The sequence below is a fragment of the Pseudophryne corroboree genome (genome assembly GCF_028390025.1).
Source record: "Pseudophryne corroboree isolate aPseCor3 chromosome 3 unlocalized genomic scaffold, aPseCor3.hap2 SUPER_3_unloc_8, whole genome shotgun sequence".
Taxonomy (NCBI): Eukaryota; Metazoa; Chordata; class Amphibia; order Anura; family Myobatrachidae; genus Pseudophryne; species Pseudophryne corroboree.
This window is the reverse complement of record NW_026967574.1, coordinates 1,258,185-1,277,264: the sequence shown is the minus strand read 5'-3', so window position 1 is coordinate 1,277,264 and position 19,080 is coordinate 1,258,185. Positions and strand designations below refer to the sequence as shown.

Below are 19,080 nucleotides of genomic sequence, written 5' to 3'. Positions count from 1 at the left end.
AGAATCCTCAATCACATGTGTTACCCATTCAGTACATATATAAATTGATAATTGACCACATCACAAAGATCTGCACATTGAATAAAACAATATTGTTGGTAATAAAAGGTGTTCTCCTGTGACTGAGCATATCATGTGTAACCCTGTAACAGAGCACAGTTCTCTAAGGCATGCATATCCAATTCTACACATTTGTATCACCTCTGTGACAATATTGTTATTGAGAAGGGATATTCCCTGTAACAAGGTATACAATATGAAACCCTGTCACAGAGCGAGGTATACATTATATTATCCCAAGGTTAGTGCATAGATAATATCCAGCTTTCTGCCTGTTTCATTCCAAAGGCCTGCTAAGTTGTCCCAACATGTATCTACACAATACTATTGCCAATCACTGAGTGACGCCTGATATAAATATAAATCAGTCAGATAACGAGTAGTGACCAGTGACTAGTAATGACGTCTGTGTGCAATGAGTCCACAAATCAGGAGAACCACCTTTCTGTATCTCCAGCACCCGCTACAGAAATATAACATCTGAAGAATGAATGAGGCTGGGGAGAGAGTAGCAGCCTGTAATAATGATAATATATGCTGTTATATAAACAGTGCTATAACCATTCTTCTGATAGAGATCCTTCCTCTGATAGATATAAAGAAGCTCTGGTGTATATAGGCTGAATCCCCCTTTTACTTTTATCCCATGTGACGTGGGGCAGTGACTGGGAACAATGAGAGCAGGGAAAGCACCAGCACCAGAGCAGAAGGAAAGATAAAGTGCAGCAGCTTCTGCTGTCCCCGGGATCAGTCGCTCCCTCCCCTGTTGCGGGTACACATTGCAGAGGAGGTGAGCGGTGTCCCGGGAATGAGAGAGCCGCTCTGAGTACCTGCCTGAAATGGTGGCTGCGGTGTCAATGCTGCTGGGAAATCTGTAGCGCTGCGGAGAGAGTGGTGTCAGTACCGCTAGGAGACTTGTAACGCTGCGCTGGGAGCCGCTCGAGAACACAGATGCCGGGTCGGGTTTGAAAGCCACACACCCGGAGACAGTGTACGTCTGAGCTTCCGATGACGTACGTTTCATGTTTAAGGAAAAGGTGATAATGGACCCCTGGCGCACAATATTCGTGGATGCTACTTATTACTCCTATAACTGAATAATGGGGCCAACATGTGCTGTTTAACACACAAACTAACAATATTTATTAAAACACAATCCCCAGCCGGGAATAAACAATAGTGTATTAAAAACGTGATAAAACAAATAAACAGAAATACAGTGAATGGATGGGAACCGAGTGCTTTCATGAAGTGCTTTCCGTGCTCAGAGTCCTTCTTAAATAGAGGGAAAATCTCTCACCATAGTTCATAGCTGCGGTGGGCTAGCTTTAAAGAGATAGCTGGGGTCCTAGGCTGAATTGCCCAGCACCACCACAGCAGGCGTATCAGCTTACAGTCACCGGTTCCCGAGTATCCACCACGTCTGTCCTCAACCAATTAACGCGTTTCGGTCTTGTATTGGCCTTTCTTAAAGTTGGATGAGGGATGTCCTCAATGCTGGCTTTTTATTTCATTACTAATTGCTGTATAACAACCAGTAATTCGTTCCTCCTGCTACTTCCGGGTTCATCCACCGGAAGTAAGGCGCATGCGTTCCAAATACCGGGGAAGATATTGTTTGCGTTCCACTGGCGATTCGGCTATGTCCTCACACGACTTCCGCATATCCATGCTTCAATGTCACATGTTTGCGGGTCAAACGTCACCGGAAATGATGTGCTTGCGGTGCAAAACATCTCTTCCTCCACACGGAATCTCAATTTGATATGCGTTCCACCTTATATTACTGATTAACCTATCCGTTGTTCCATATGTAGATTGGTAATCTGATTTACCCCATCTATACCAAACTGGGTGGTACTTTATGTTCCCAACCTGTCCATCCCTATTACCAAGATGGGGTAAATTACTTTTGCATGTGTATCCATTCAAAGAGTCCATATATTTACTAGGGGGACCGCCATGGGCACCAGGTTCGCTCCCAGCTATGCAAACCTCTACATGGCCTATTGGGAGAGCCTTACCATAGATCAGGTGAGGGGGCAGGGAGCGGGCCTGGTTTGCTGGTGGCGGTTCATTGATGACATTTTCTGTATTTTGAATGGAGATAATTAATATTTGGAAGCTTTTAAAGAAATTTTAAATAACAACCAGTTCAACATTGTTTTAACATACACCCAAAGCAAAAAAGATTTGGTGTTTTTGGATCTAAGGGTATATATTCAAGATCAGATAATTTGCACAAAGATGCATCGTAAACCCACAGATTCTAATGCTTACCTTCATATAAATAGTGAACATCATTTTAGATGGTTAAATAATATTCCAGTGGGTCAATACAAACGACTGAAGAGGAACTGCACAGACCCTGTTATTTTAAATTCACAAATGGATGAAATGTCGAATAGGTTCTTGGAAAAAGGATATGACCCGTCATTATTAGAAGCAGCAAAGAAGAGAGTGGAAAAAATTGAAAGAAAAGATCTTCTGAAAGTAAAGGAGCCACAACCCTGTAGAGATAATCCCTATCAATGGGCCTTTATTACTCGTATGGTGGAAACTACAAAAGGATAGAAAAAATCTTTAAAAACAATTGGCGCATCCTATTGGATGATCCTGTTTTGGGAAGTTATCTTCCGCCCAAACCTGTTTTCATCTACAAGAAAGCAAAGTCCATTAAGGACCATGTAGTACAAAGTAGCCTGCAAGAAAAAAACACAGTGAGATCGTGTAATAAAGGGTTCCATCGTTGTGGGTCTTGTATCATGTGTCGGTCCACCACAAAAAAAGACGTGGTAAGAAAAACAACAGAATTTGAATATAAGGGTAAAGTGTATAAAATAAATGATTTTATAACATGCCATTCCAAAAATGTTATTTACCTGCTGGAATGTGGATGTGGGCACGTGTACATTGGAAAAACGTCTAGACCATTGAAAATAAGAGCGGCAGAACACGTGTATAATATCCGGAAAGGACTCGATACACACCCTTTATCAGAACATTTTAGGACTGCACATGGTAAATGTGAAGGCCAAATTAAGAGGTATTTGGGTATACAACAAATTAAACCAGATTGGAGAAGTAATAATGTAGAAACCAGATTAGCAAAGAGCGAGATGAAGTGGATCTACATGTTAAACACCATAAAACCAAACGGCCTCAACGTTGATTTTGAGTTGAAATGATTTTCATGATTTTTATGATTTTTTCCATTCTGTTTCTAGGAGTTATGTTCAGTTCCATTCTCCTAGTATAAATATTTCTGTATATTATCTCCCTACCACATTCAATTTTTAACAATTTTTTAACAGTTTCTTAACCATTTGAATTTTATATTTTCTTGTTTCTAAAATATTTTTAAATTTAATTTTAAATTAATTTGATTTGTCATGTATTAATCTCTTGTCTATTTATTTCTTTCTCCACTAAATATATGGACTCTTTGAATGGATACACATGCGAAAGTAATTTACCCCATCTTGGTAATAGGGATGGACAGGTTGGGAACATAAAGTACCACCCAGTTTGGTATAGATGGGGTAAATCAGATTACCAATCTACATATGGAACAACGGATAGGTTATCCAGTAATATAAGGTGGAACGCATATCAAATTGAGATTCCGTGTGGAGGAAGAGATGTTTTGCACCGCAAGCACGTCATTTCCGGTGACGTTTGACCTGCAAACATGTGACATTGAAGCATGGATATGCGGAAGTCGTGTGAGGACATAGCCGAATCGCCAGTGGAATGCAAACAATATCTTCCCCGGTATTTGGAACGCATGCGCCTTACTTCCGGTGGATGAACCCGGAAGTAGCAGGAGGAACGAATTACCGGTTGTTATACAGCAATTAGTAATGAAATAAAAAGCCAGCATTGAGGACATCCCTCATCCAACTTTGAGAAAGGCCAATACAAGACCGAAACGCGTTAATTGGTTGAGGTCAGACGTGGTGGATACTCGGGAACCGGTGACTGTAAGCTGATACGCCTGCTGTGGTGGTGCTGGGCAATTCAGCCTAGGACCCCAGCTATCGCTTGAAAGCTAGCCCACCGCGGCTATGAACTATGGTGAGAGATTTTCCCTCTATTTAAGAAGGACTCTGAGCACGGTTCCCATCCATTCACTGTATTTCTGTTTATTTGTTTTATCATGTTTTTAGAACACTATTGTTTATTCCCGGCTGGGGATTGTGTTTTAATAAATATTGTTAGTTTGTGTGTTAAACAGCACATGTTGGCTCCATTATTCAGTTATAGGAGTAATAAGTAGCATCCACGAATATTGTGCGCCAGGGGTCCATTATCACCTTTTCCTTGTACATTACTGCTGGAGATTTGTGTTTGTCTCCTTTGTTTTGGACCTGGGCAGCACCTTACTCCTTACTGCGCTCATCTGAAAGTACTACCATTTTGTTGTGTACGTTTCATGTTTGCTTGATCACATCAGTGCCTGGGTTTTAAAATGATATACTTGTTATAGGAAAACATTTCCTCTCAATCCCAATATTATTACATATGTGCTGAATTGAACATATATGTTTCTTTGTGCCTTTGAGAACGATCCCACTGTTATACATTATAGGTAGTAACACTGTCTTAACGTGTGATACGCTACGGGTAGTAACAAAGTGCTCATTGTAAGACATAGTGGTTACCAGAAAAGGCCACTTAGGTTGTATGCAGTAGTAACGCTCTGCAGGGAGTACTTAGGTTGTAAGCAGTAGTAATGCTCTGCAGGGAGCACTTAGGTTGTAAGCAGTAAAAACCCTTTGCAGGGAGCACTTAGGTTGTAAGCAGTAGTAACGCTCTGCAGGGAGAACTTAGGTTGTATGCAGTAGTAATGCTCTGCAGGGAGCACTTAGGTTGTATACAGTAGTAACGCTCTGCAGGGAGCACTTAGGTTGTATACAGTAGTAACGCTCTGCAGGGAGCAGCTTTAAAAGAGTTTTTTTCTGAGCTCACAATCCCATTGTGAAAGGATCTCATAAATTTGATAAATAAAACCTGTGTTTAAATCCCTTTTCTATTTCACTTGCTTATATCAATTATTGCTCTACCCATATCCCCATACATAGGTAGTGCTGGTATATCAATTATTTTATATCTTTCATACATTTTTGTTTTTCCTAGGCTGACAATCAATTACCTTATGTCATGCCTATTAAAAAAATCTATCTTAAATAAAAATAATAAGTTATGTTTTCATTTATTCTTGAAACAAAAAAGAGTGCGCCACACATTAAGGCTTCTTTATATATAAACCCTCCATCCACAATTCCCACATACTTAATGGAATCGCTCCGTCTTAGCTCCTACTTCAATTTCTCCAGCTGCTTCTGTAAAAGCCTGATGAGGTGAATGACCTGACTCAAGCTGGCAGTGTCTGAACTGACTTCACGTGTGGCAAGTTTGAAGGGTTTGAGAACCTTGCAAAACACAGAAATCATTCTCCATTGCGCTTGAGTAAGGTGTATTCCCCCTCCTTTGCCTGTATCGTAGGTGGATGTGTTGGATTGGCCTTTTGCTGCTCCTCCATCCTCTGAAGCATATAGAGTGTTGAATTCCCCTCGTTACCACCTCTTGCTTCAGCTGATGGCAGGGCAGGTTCACGAGTGTTTGCTGGCGCTCCAGTCTTTGGCACACAGTGTCTGAATGTCGAAAGTGCCCCACAATTTTTTGGGCCACCAACAGCATCTCCTACACGCCCCTGTCGTTTTTCAAAAAATTCTGCACCACCAAATTAATTGTATGTGCAAAACATGGGACGTGCTGGAATTTGCCCAGATGTAATGCACGCACAATATTGGCTGCATTGTCCGATATCACAAATCCCCAGGAGAGTCTAAGTGGGGTAAGCCATTCTGCGATGATGTCCCTCAATTTCCATAAGAGGTTGTCAGCTGTGTGCCTCTTATGGAAAGCGGTGATACACAGCGTAGCCTGCCCAGGAACGAGTTGGCATTTGTGAGAAGCTGCTACTGGTGCCGCTGCTGTTGTTGCTGCGGGAGGCAATTTATCTACCCAGTGGGCTGTCACAGTCATGTAGTCCTTAGTCTGCCCTGCTCCACTTGTCTACATGTCCGTGGTTAAGTGGACACTGGGTGCAACCTCATTTTTAAGATAGTAATTTTTATTGAGAATGATCAATAACCAAAGTAATCAAAGTAATATTGTACATACACAGGTACAGGTCAAGATAAAGAACTAGCAGATGAGAATTTGTCCTCATAGCATTATAGAATTATAACATTAAGACATTGTCGATTAATGTTAGAATGAAATATACAGTTCTATGAAAATATAGCGTAACAGAGGATAGTAACATTCATCCTGTGGAAATTGAAACGTGTGTGTGATCATTCCCTTTTTTTTTTTTTTCAGCTATAATATATAAACTACACAAAAACCGAGAGAAAACTTGGTAGAAATAAAAATAAGAAGGATAAGAAAAGTAAAAGAAAGAGAGAAAGTGTTAGAGCAAGAGGGGAAAGTTGAGAAAGTCACAGATAAGGAAACAGGAGGTTGGCTGTAAGACTAAGCAAAGATGATAACAGAGGGAGTGGTAGAGGTATTAGCAATATGAGCTTTAGCAGAGTCCGGGGATGAGTAAAGAACGCGTGAGATACCTCGGGGACCATACGTTGTGGAATTGGCCCACTGTGTTGTTCCTTAAACTAGTAATATATTCCATATTGGCTATATAATTAATCTTAGTCATCAATAATGCCTTTGTGATCCTTCCAGCATTTAGCGATCAGACATTTAGCCGCCATGCAGAATTGCATAACAAGCTTATCATGGGTTTTGGGTAGTGACGGTATGGGGGCTTGAAGTAAAGCAATTTCTGGAGAGAGATCCGTTATGTCTGCAAGATTGAGCGAGGAGCGCTCCAACTGTGTTCCAGAAGGGGAAGACAGAGGAGCTTGTCCACCAGACGTGGAAAAAAGTGCCCGCCTCTCCACAAAGTCTCCAGCATAAATTCGAGGTCACAGGGAAAATGGAATGAAGTCTGGAGGGGACTAGATACTGATGGTGTATGAGCTTCCTTTAAATGGCAAATATATATTGATTCAAGCTTTTTCACATTTAACAAAGATATTTACTGCTCCTCACTTCTTTAGGTTAGTGTTTCCTTAGAAGCTTCACAGATATATTATAAGCAACATTGTATTTCAAAGCATGAATTACTCATTGTTATAACGCCAGATGTATTCCAAGGCCAGTCAAGCATATCGCCAAAAGTTCTGAACATTGGGGAGGATTTTGACCTGTCCTGACCTCCAGAAGGGATGTTCCGGGAAAGCTGATAATCGCAAAGCAATAAATATGTTTTAATTGCAATTTATAATATTGTTTGACAGATGACGTGTTTCAGTTTTCAAGACATACATGGTGTATGCTGATTGGCTAATTGTATTGGCACACATGAATCCTTTGTTCTTTTGCTATAAAAATAAAGCCATGATGGTCCCCTAACAGATCAACTATGAACTGCTTAGGTTACACAATGATCCGGTGTCACCTATTCATTCACTGATCTCCAACCGGTTGCTAAGGGAAACAGCATTCTGACTGATGACTGAAGAGAATTCATAATCAGACCTGAATAGGTTAACATACCTTATCATTTTTGGGGATCTCGTCCGGGATATTCCAGTATCTCCTCCACTGGCAATAAATCCTCTGATCTTTCAGGAACCGCTGATAACAAAAAAAAAAAAAAGCCGGTAAGTGAGATTTATTGTGTAGATTTCTACCTGCTCACTTGAAATCAGCGCTTCTTGTATAAACCTAGGGGAAAGTCCAGTTGAAAAGGTCAGCGGTTATCTTAATGAGCCCAGTGTCAGTCAGAAGAAATTTTTAAGGTACCATACATGTATGTTATATTGTTGAATTATGTTATATAGTTGAAGTATGTTATATTGTTGAATTATGTTATATAGTTGAAGTATGTTATATAGTTGAAGTATGTTATATTGTTGAATTATGTTATATAGTTGAATTATGTTATATTGTTGAATTGTGGGTAAATAATTTCAGATAATTTGTCACAAGTGCACAGGGGGAATTAATCAAGTATGCAGAAAACCTTAAATTGTGCAAATACTGATGCGTGTTTGTTGAGAAAATAGAGCCGTTTTATAAAAGTGGCGCATGGCCAAGATATGTTCTAATGCTGATAACCAGTTTGAATTGATAAATAACCAAAGAGGTATATGCAAATCTTGTACCTGTGTTGTTGTGTTAAGAAAATACAAAGGGTCTGTAGCACCAAGATTGCTGGCAATTACAAGCACTGAAGTCTCATTTGGTTATGTGGAAAATGATGATGAATTTTATTGTACAAAAGGTTGTCATTTTTAAAAAAAGAGAATTGTTGGAACATTACATTAAGAATGATTGATTTAACATCATAACCTATTGGCCTAGGAATCACATAATCCCAGGTCTAAGACCCATGTGCCGTGCAGTCTCAAACAGCTGCCGTGCACGCAGATAACAGATATAGGATTTACTGTCATCTTTGTTTTTGTATCCTTGCACTGTTATATGTACTCTGTCAATATGCTTTTGAAAAGGTGGGGGGGAGTCGGGTTGTCTGCTGAATAATGAAACTAGAGTCTCCTACACACACTGATAGGTATTTCTAAGCAGTCCCCGGTGTTAGCCATTACTTTCTGAAGAGAAACAAGCATTAAACTACAACAGGGATACTGATACAAGCAGGAGTCCATATAGGCAGGGGGATAGACCCTTGGAGTAACTTAACAATAATATTAGGGACGCATCTCAGTGATCCAGAAGAAATAATCTATTATGCAGGTCTCACTTGGGGAGCAGTACTAACAAATTCTCCACCAACACAGGGAGGAAGGGGCAACACTACAACCCCAGTCATTTGTCCACAGACGGATTGAAGAAGCTCTTTTAGAGATTCTTTAACAGGAGATTTTAATTCCCTCAAAAGGAGTTATTAAAATACCACATCAGGATGGGTTCAAACCCGTGGATATTGTTAATAACAGGGAGGGTAATGAATCTCTGAAAGGAATTTCAAAGGAGCAGGCTTCCCGTCAGAGGGGACACTTGACCTAGATAGAGATTCTTTAAAAGGAGATTTTAAGTCCCTCAAAAGGAGTTATTAAAATACCACATCAGGAGGGGTTCCGCGCACGTTCACCCAGGCATGGGAGCGCGGTCTGTAAAGATGTCAGGGCCCGACAAACCCGTGGATATTGTTAATAACAGGGAGGGTAATAAATTTCTGAAAGGAATCAAAAGAACAGGCTTCCCGTCAGAAGGGACACTTGACCTAGAGAAATGGGAAAAATTTGCCTCCTGTAACAAGAGTTGGATAATTAAGCATAATAGTAGAGATCAAGCATCCATCTGGATCACTGAAGCACAAGAAAGAGAAAATGAAACAATAAGAAAAGCCAAAGAAAAAGAATGCCATACCGAAGGTAACAGTTCACGTTGTCCAGGAACAAAGCAAGTGGAAAATCAGAAACCCAACGCAAGGGGCCACAGGAAGGAACTCAAAAGAAGGAACCAAGCAAGATGAAAGAAAGTGTTATTTCTGCAAGAAAAAAGGACATTTCAAGAAGAATTGCAGAAAATACAAGAAATGGTGTGAAAACCAGCAAGAAAACCCTAAAGCATAACTGAGACCTAGTCCAGCAACAGCACCTCCACACTATACCCCACCCCTATACCCAGACATGCATGCACACCAAGGTACCCCTAGTATGAACAGAATGCAATTACCTACAAACTCACTAAAAGTGAAATTAAAAAGATACGAGCAAGGAAAAGAGTGACGAATAATCAGCCCTATCTTAGAGGGATCTGTGGTTGAAAATCCGAATGATTTACCTGAGCTATGTGTACAGAGTATGCCCCAGTGTCCTGATACTTCATCACAAGAAACCCCAACAAGGTTAAAGCAAAGAAATTTTCTACCTAATGCTTCCCTCATGTTTAAATGAGTGGTAGACACCTGCAATCAAGCTGAGTCCAGTAAACAATTGTCCACAATCAGGGACTATAGGCAGCAGGGTGCAATTCAGGCAGAGAGGAGAAACAAGGGATCAAGACACAGCCTCTACAGCTTTTAATGCCCAGGTGCATAATGTACAGAATAAACTGACATATTTTCCAGAAAGATTGTGTCCGGTATGTCAGTTTTGCGTTCCAGAAGGATATGAACATTGCCCAAATTGTGGAAACTGGATTTCACACCATGAACCACCATGCCAAGATATCTATGCGACTAGAAATACTGAAAGACGGTCATCATTGCCTGTTTCTCTGTATCCAGCACAAGTACAGAAAATACGCAACCCAGATAATGCAGCCAGGACGAACGAACCATACATCGTACAGAGCCAACACCACAAACCATGGTATGGCAATGACCTCGCAAATATAGTTGCAGAGTCCCCAGATCCTAGATAAAACCCAATAGCAGTTTATGCCTATATGGAAAGAATTCAAACCATATGGACACCGGCATGGGTCGACTACCACCAGTTGTGTGAGGCTATACTAGGACCAGCAACTGCCCAAACAGTAAGCACCATGTTAAAAGCAGATGCAGTAGATGATTGCCCAGCCATAACGGACGTTCCGACAGAGAAAAAATAGAACAACGTTTGAAAGTGGAAAGATGTACATGACAAGACTTAAGAGATGGTGTCATGCACAGACACTCAGGGCACCAGCAGCCCCAGACTTGAAACAGGAAAAGACTGAGTCCATCAGAACTTACTATGATAAAGTCACTATACGACACACAAGATGATAGAATATGAAGGTGTGCAACTCCTGTGTCGACAACAGTGTACTCAGTCACCACTGGCAGTTCGATAAAAGTGACTTTACCCACAGGAGACCCAAGGGTTTCAAGAGCTGTTTTTATGCACAACCAGATTCCTCTACGTTTACTTACAGATCAAGCCATTGCAATGACTGGATTGGGAGATTAAGCCCTACCCTTGCAAGAAAGCAAAGATGTAACCTGAAATACAAGCTGCTATACAAGAGCAACTCTCACAGGAAAAGTAAGACAAAGAGGAACAACAACTCCCAGCATAAACATCATTATGTTAAACACCAGCCTGGGTGGACTTGGACTAAGAAAATGACATGCCAGCAGCAGTGAGAAAGAATATGCAAGTTAAGAAGGACAAAGAAAGACATCTGACAAGTGGTCAGTACTACCTGGCAAGATTACAGAGATAATGCCATGATTTAAAGCAACAGAAGCTCCGGGGTTTAAAGCAAATAATAAGGAACAAGACAGAAAAAAGTTCCAGAAAACAAATGAATGATGCTTCTGCTGCCAATATGAAGTACAAGCTTCTTCAGGTACTCCCCAGTGAACATAATGTCTCCAGAAGAAACAGCAGAAGGTATGATTACAGTCACCTTGCCCACTGGAGAAATACGTCTGTGCCTAATGAATACTGGAGCCAGCACACGCAGAAGACAGCAGAGGGAGATACCACAAGAACTGATGATATCAGAAATTCTTAAAGGGACAGGAGATGAGAGAAATGCAGTCACCAATACCAGCCCAATTCTTGACCTTGGAGTACATGTCCAGTGACTTTGCTGAAGCACAATGTACTAAAGCTTATCTAAGGAGAATACAGTACACACCAGCAGAAGTTTAACTTTCCAGCAACTTATCAAAGGAAAGAACAAAAAAGCCATTTAGAAGCAAGTTAAAACAGAAGTTCAGTATTGGCTCATTCCCGCAGTACCAGTTGTAGAAGAAAGGAAGCAATACTACTGGACCAGAATAGCCCTGTGGAGGGGCTATATCACCAAGTGATATATCCACAAAACACACAGCTAAATACAGGATGTGAATGAACTGCTGATTGCCACCACTACTAAAAGAAGCACCAAGAAGGGGCAGTGTCCTTAGTGAAGTTTCTGGAAGAACAAGACTGCAGAGCCTCAGAAGGAGAAATTGCAGCTAGTCAAGCAAGAGTTAATCTTCCTAGGACACTCAAGGTACCAGACATCTAACAAAAGTGAAAAGGAAAAGATTCAGACTGCAAGCTAAGATGCCAACTAGTGTCAAGCAAGTCAGATGATCATTCCTGGGCCTAGTAGGACACTACAGAACACGGATATCTCTAGCACCAGTCTACATGCAAGCATTGTATGACAACACTGAAAGGGAGGAGGGTCCGCATCCTACATACAGCAACAGATGAATTAAGCTATTGAACAGTTGTAAACAGCAGTTGCCTCATCTCAAGCCCTAGAACTACCTGACTATTAAAGAAGGAGGCCATACATAGAAGTCCTTATGCAAAATCATGGACTGAGGTGAAGACCAGTGGCCTACAACTTAAGCAAACTTGACAGCGGTAATCAAAGAGCACCTACCGGCATCAGAGCAGTGGCAGCAGCAGCAATAATGAAGGAAAAGGTGACAGACATCATTGTGTTTGATCATCCACTGTGTATACAAGTACCGCATGCTGTAACAGAAATATTAAGTCAAGAAAATAGCAAGCATCTTTCTGCAGCCAGACTTACCAAATATGAAGTGATTGCCTAGCCCTCATGGAATTAGAGACTTTACCTCTCCCTAATGTCCAAGATACACCATTGGACAATCCAGACATGAACCTGTTCGTCGATGGATCAAGATATTATGATAATGGATCCCCAAAGACAGGATATGCAGTAACAACTGAAACTGAAGTCATAGACTCTGGAGCATTGCTACCAAGTATGTCAGCACAAGAAGCAGAACTCATAGCAATGACCAAAGCCTGCATACATGCTGAGAATATGACAGCCAACATCTATACGGATTCACGCTATGCTTGGGGGGGGTGTCCCAAGATTACGCTGTTATATGGAAAAGTAGGGACTTCAAAAGTGCAAACGGAAAACTCATCAAACATGCCAGTTTGATTATGGAACTCTTCAGAGCATTGGAACTACCTAAAAGAATTGGAATAATCAAGGTACAAGCACATACTAAGAGCCAAACCATGGAAGCTAAAGGAAATGCATTTGCAGATGCAGAAGCCAAGAGAATTGCCTTACAATCAAAAGAACTTGAGCAAGTCTTAGTAGCTCAAGACGTGAAGCAAATGCCTAGTGAACAGGAGCTGATCAAAATTCAACAACAAGCATCACAAGGAGAAAAGGAGAAATGGAGACGATTGGGGGCAGAAGAAGATGAACATGGACTTTGGAAGTCAAGAGAATTGAAGTACTGTCTACCAGCAGCTCTATTTCCACCTATATTACAAGTAGCTCATGGACAAGTACACCATTCAAAGGAAGCCACGGTGAATAGAGTACAAGAGCATTGGATAGCTCCAGGCTTCAATAAAGCTGCAACAAACTTTGTAGCAGGATGCTGGATCTGTGGAATCAGCAATCCAGGAAAAAGAACCAAGACACCTCTAGGAACTATACACAAAGCCTCTTACCCATTTGAAAGACTACAAATTGACTATATACAGTGGCGACGAAGCAGTCCATATGAATATGTACTAGTAGCAATGGACATGTTTAGTCACTGGGCCGAAGCCTGGCCAGTAAGCAAAAACCACTGCAAAGAAACTGATAGCAGAAGTAGTATGTAGATTTGGGATACCTGAGGTTATAGAATCAGATAGAGGTACACATTTCACAAGAGAAGTCATGCAGCATATAATGAAAGTTTTGGGGGTACAGCAGGCCTTCCATGTGCCTTACCAGCGCCAGGCGAGTGGGAGGGGGGACATCTGAACTTTGACCTTAAGCTAAAACTACAGAAAATGACAGAACTTGTCCAGAATGCCTACCTATAGTCTTGTTTAATATTAGGACCACACCCATGAAACCTAGTAAGCTGACTCCATATGAGATATTGTTTGGGTCAGCTCTAAGAACAGGTTGTTATTATCCACAACAGTTACAACATAATCATGGTGATTTAACAGGTTATGTACAGGAGGTCTGTAAAACATTGACTAACCTCCATGGCCGAGTGTTTTCTTCCATTCCAGACCCAGAAGGATCAGCTACGCATAAGCTAAATCCAGGAGATTGGGTCTATTTAAAGAGACATGTGAGAAAGACCTTTAAACCAAGATATGATGGTCCATATCAAGTGCTGCTAACCATGTCTACCTTAAATTAAGGTGAAAGGTCGTGATACTTGATTACATGCATCCCACTTGAAGAAGTTGACAGTGACTCTCCAGCCAGAAGAATGAAGTTGCTTATCCTTTGATTGTTGTTAGGGGTAATCCCCAAGGTTTGGACTATAAGTCCAGGGGACTGGTTTACTGAAAGAAAATAGTTCAGGCCTAGATAGTGTAGGTAGATATTAGGGAGAAAAAGTGGAATCAAAAAGAGGGGAAATGATGGTGTATGAGCTTCCTTTAAATGGCAAATATATATTGATTCAAGCTTTTTCACATTTAACAAAGATATTTACTGCTCCTCACTTCTTTAGGTTAGTGTTTCCTTAGAAGCTTCACAGATATATTATAAGCAACATTGTATTTCAAAGCATGAATTACTCATTGTTATAACGCCAGATGTATTCCAAGGCCAGTCAAGCATATCGCCAAAAGTTCTGAACATTGGGGAGGATTTTGACCTGTCCTGACCTCCAGAAGGGATGTTCCGGGAAAACTGATAATCGCAAAGCAATAAATATGTTTTAATTGCAATTTATAATATTGTTTGACAGATGACGTGTTTCAGTTTTCAAGACATACATGGTGTATGCTGATTGGCTAATTGTATTGGCACACATGAATCCTTTGTTCTTTTGCTATAAAAATAAAGCCATGATGGCCCCCTAACAGATCAACTATGAACTGCTTAGGTTACACAATGATCCGGTGTCACCTATTCATTCACTGATCTCCAACCGGTTGCTAAGGGAAACAGCATTCTGACTGATGACTGAAGAGAATTCATAATCAGACCTGAATAGGTTAACATACCCTATCAATACCATCTGGTATAAACTTTGTAACATGTCTCCCTAAGTGCCACACTAATGGAGGCTTTAGCAGTGCGCAATCTAATTTTCTCCCATTGTTCGTCTTCTAATTGATGGGAAAGATCTGATTCCCAGGCTAATTTGTGGGCTTCACGGGGAGGAGGATCTGGAGCCAAAACAGAGTTATAAATTGTGGCGATATTTTTTGCCAATTGAAAGCAGACACATATGTTCGAAGGCGGTGGGCGATCTCAAATGAGTAGTTTTAAGTTGTGATTTAAGGAAGCTAAGAATTTGAATGTAATGGTAATGACACGAGGATGGAATACCGAGGCATTCTTGGAAATCTCCAAAAGAGGTCGGTGCAGAGTGACCCTTAACATGGATAAATCTCGTGACACCCTGGGATTGCCATGGGGCTGCCATGTGTCGGTCACTGCCTGGAGGGAAGGTGGGGTGACCCCAGATAGGTGACAGAGGTGAGGGCTATGAAGAAAGATTATAATTGATGCAGAGTTTGTCCCACAATCCGAGGGTGAATTTAACCGTGGGGACTGAATAGGCCGAGGCTGGTCTGCAGGACCTGGGTAGCCACAGTAGGAAGTCAAGGGGGATACCCTGAAATATAGAGTTCTCAATATCAACCCATTTTCTGATCCCTCGGGGGGAATGCCAGGACACTATGTGGTTAAGTTGACAGGCGTTAAAATAAACCTGAAGATTGGGGTATCCCAAACCGCCTGAGGTTGCACTCTTGGTCAATATGGTTCATCTTAAACAAGGTTTACGATGAGACCAAATTAATTTGTGACACATTGTTTGCAGGGAGGCCAGTGTTACTCTGGAAATTCATTTTTAGGGCGTTAATCCGTCCAATCCATGAGATGTACAACCGGTCCCATTTATCTAAGTCATGCTTAAGCGTTTTAATTATAGGAACATAGTTAGCCTGATAGAGGCTAGTATAGGATTTAGTGATATATATGCCCAGGTATTTTATGGCCGAGGGCCTCCAGAAAAAAGGGAAAGAAGAGGTCAAGGTCAAGCTAGTATGAGAAGAAACGTTAAACGCGAAGGCCTCTGATTTGGTATGATTTATTTTATAACCAGAGAGGGAACCGTACAAAAGTAGTTATTTCTGTAGGTTAGGAAGAGAGATCAAAGGGTTAGAAAGAGTCACAAGCACTTCATCTGCAAACAGAGATATTTTATACGAGCTCTGCCCCTCAGTAATACTCTTAATGTCAGCATTGAGTCTAATACGGGCTGCAAGAGGTTCAATACATAAAGCGAAAAGTAGGGATGAGAGAGGGCATCCCTGGCGGGTTTCGTTCTTTAAACTAAAGCGGGGTGAGCTTAATCCATTAGTCAGGACCACAGATGAGGGGTTAGAATAAAGGATCGCTACTGCAGTGATGAAATGACCATGAAGACCAAACGTAGATAATGTAGAAAACCAAAAAGGCCAAGAGATGCGATCAAACGCCTTCTCGGCGTCAAGCGCCAGAGCAATCGCTGGTGTTTTCGTTGCGTTAATTTGGTGAATTAAGTTAACAATACGTCTGGTGTTATCTGAGGCCTGGCGGCCGGGAATAAATCCCACTTGATCAGGGTCTATTAATGACGGCAACACAGTATTCAGGCGAGATGCCAGTACTTTGGCAAAAAGCTTGAGCTCGGTATTTATCAAAGAGATGGCTCGGGTTTCGGAATAACTATAATACGAGAGGTCGTGGAATCAGTGTGAAAAAGGGTGCCCTGCATTATCTTATTAAATAAAGAGACCATATGAGGGATAAGCTGAGGAGCGGAAGTTTTGTAATGCACCATCGGGTAGCCGTCTGGGCCATGAGCCTTAGAAGGTTTTTGGGTTTTCAGTGCTGCTTCGATTTCTTCAGCAGAAATATCAGCATTGGGAGCAGAGTCGGGGGGTCAAGATTATAGAGTGCTCTGTAATAATCAGAGAAAATACCATTATTTTCTTAGGGTCGTAGGTAGCGCTACCCGAGGGTTCTCTAATAGTATGAATGGCTTGATTAGCTTTTTGGCACGTAGGCGTTTAGCCAACAAAGTATGAGCCTTGTTGCTTTTGTCGTAAGATGATTGATTAGCCCAGCGAAGTGAGCGCTCAATGTTCTCAGCCAAAAGAAAGGTCGGCTAGTATTTTCTTAGAATGTGTGCGTTTGTGTTCCCTATCTAGTTTTGCAATGGTGTCGGTTAATAAAGCAATTTGCGTTTCCTGATTTCTCCTACAGCGGGACGCATATTGGATTATGGATCCTCTAATCACCGCCTTATGGGCCTCCCATATTGTGGCTAAACCGCATTCGCCATCTACATTGACATCGAAATATTCCTGATCCTAGTTTTAATTAGGTCCTGAAATTTAGGGATCTTCAATAGGGTTTTGTTAAGTCTCCATGTCGGTCTACCGTCAGGGATATCAAATATATCAAAAGTCGCAGCCAAAGCCGCGTGGTCAGTCCAAGTAAGCGGGACTATCGAGGAAGCGCGTGCCGTCTGGGAGAGAGGTGCACAGCTTAGGAACATATCAATGTGAGAATACTCAACATGCAGATTGGAGTAAAAAGTGTAGTCCCTAGTGGTCGGATTAAGAAAGCGCCAGACATCAAACAGACCAGCCTCGGCCATGCCTCTGTGTAGTACAGAAGAGTGTGGGGTTCGTCCACTGCGCAAGGGGCCGGAATTATCCATATATGTGAGAGCCATATTGAAATCTCCACCAACAAGTGTCTTACCCCGCCTATATGAGTAGAGGTCTTGGAAGAACTTGCGAAAAAATTTGGATTGGGACGTATTTGGAGAGTATAGATTAGCCAATGTAACCTCCTGGTGTCCAATTTTACCTCTCACCATTACATAACGGCCTTCAGTGTTGCATTTACAGTCTAGGAACTGGAAAGTAACGGATCCTCTGATTAAAATAGCAACCCCATTTCTTTTCGCTGCATTATTGGAGTACCAGGCCATGGGAAATCGTTTAGACATCAGTGAGGGGTGGGAGGCCGATTTCAAATGTGTCTCCTGTAGAAAAATCACGTCACCTTTCAAAGTTTTGAGAGATCTGTGGAGATGAGAACGTTTCTGGGGTGTATTCAGCCCCTTTACATTGATGGACAGACATGTTAGCGGCATGGCTAAAGAGAGAGAAGGGGGCAATCCACAGGAAACTGATGGGGCCCCGAACTCTGCTAAAATAGGTGAGAGAGAGAAGAAAAAAGAAAAAAAAGAGAGAAGAAAAAGAAAAAATAATAGAAGTGTTTAATCCTATACACAAACAACTATATAAGATATATAGATCTAACTATCTATAAATGCAGGTATATCATTGTACATACGAACTATAACAAGAACCTAGAAAAGGAGGCGAGAAAGAAAAGACAAAAAAGTAGACGTAGTATCCCAAAAGCAGGATACCCGACTACTAAGATTGAGCTCTAAAAAAAAGGAAAGAGCTCACTGGTGGGATACAAATGCAATGAAATAGAGGAGGGTATTAGCCCTATAGTCTTAGGTATAGCTCTAATTCCTAGAGACTGGGGGAGGAAGTGTCAAGCCAAGGCACTGACACCCCCCACCCAAAACTAATCGTAAATAGAGAGAATGGGCCGTCCAGCACCATAGAGGAACCTATAGTAGAGGCAGGACAGTCCAATACAGAGAGAACCAGATGAAAAAAAAAGATAACCAGATATTAGACATAAGACAGTATCAAAGTAGTAATAATATCAGAGCAATGGCATTGTCGCTGAGCTGACCGGTAACTAGAGACGGGTCCCTGGGTATCGGGGCAGGGATCAATCTTAAGGCCCATTTATAGGGCAGTGTATCCGGTCCACCGGTCAGGACTGCAAGATGAAAGTACAACAACACAAGAAGTACATATATCCAGCCAATAAGAACTGTGCAGAAGTTAAGTAAAGGAGCAGTCATATCTGAAACAGCATCTAAAATGGAGGCAGCACAACACTTGAGTAAGAATATGAAAAAGATTAGTTAAACTATACGGT

The 19,080-nt window shown here is 41.4% G+C and overlaps 1 protein-coding gene across 1 annotated transcript in view; it reads left to right on the top strand.

Moving 5' to 3' along the window:
- The window catches only part of LOC134984777 (zinc finger protein OZF-like), a gene marked incomplete at its 3' end in the record, with an annotated part of 118,485 nt that overhangs the window by 20,315 nt on the left and 79,090 nt on the right, over positions 1-19,080 (top strand). Inside the window, exon 3 of the mRNA XM_063950271.1 lies at positions 2,733-2,750. Within this exon, the coding sequence (XP_063806341.1) occupies positions 2,733-2,750 (18 nt within the window). The remainder of the gene's footprint in view (positions 1-2,732; positions 2,751-19,080) is intronic.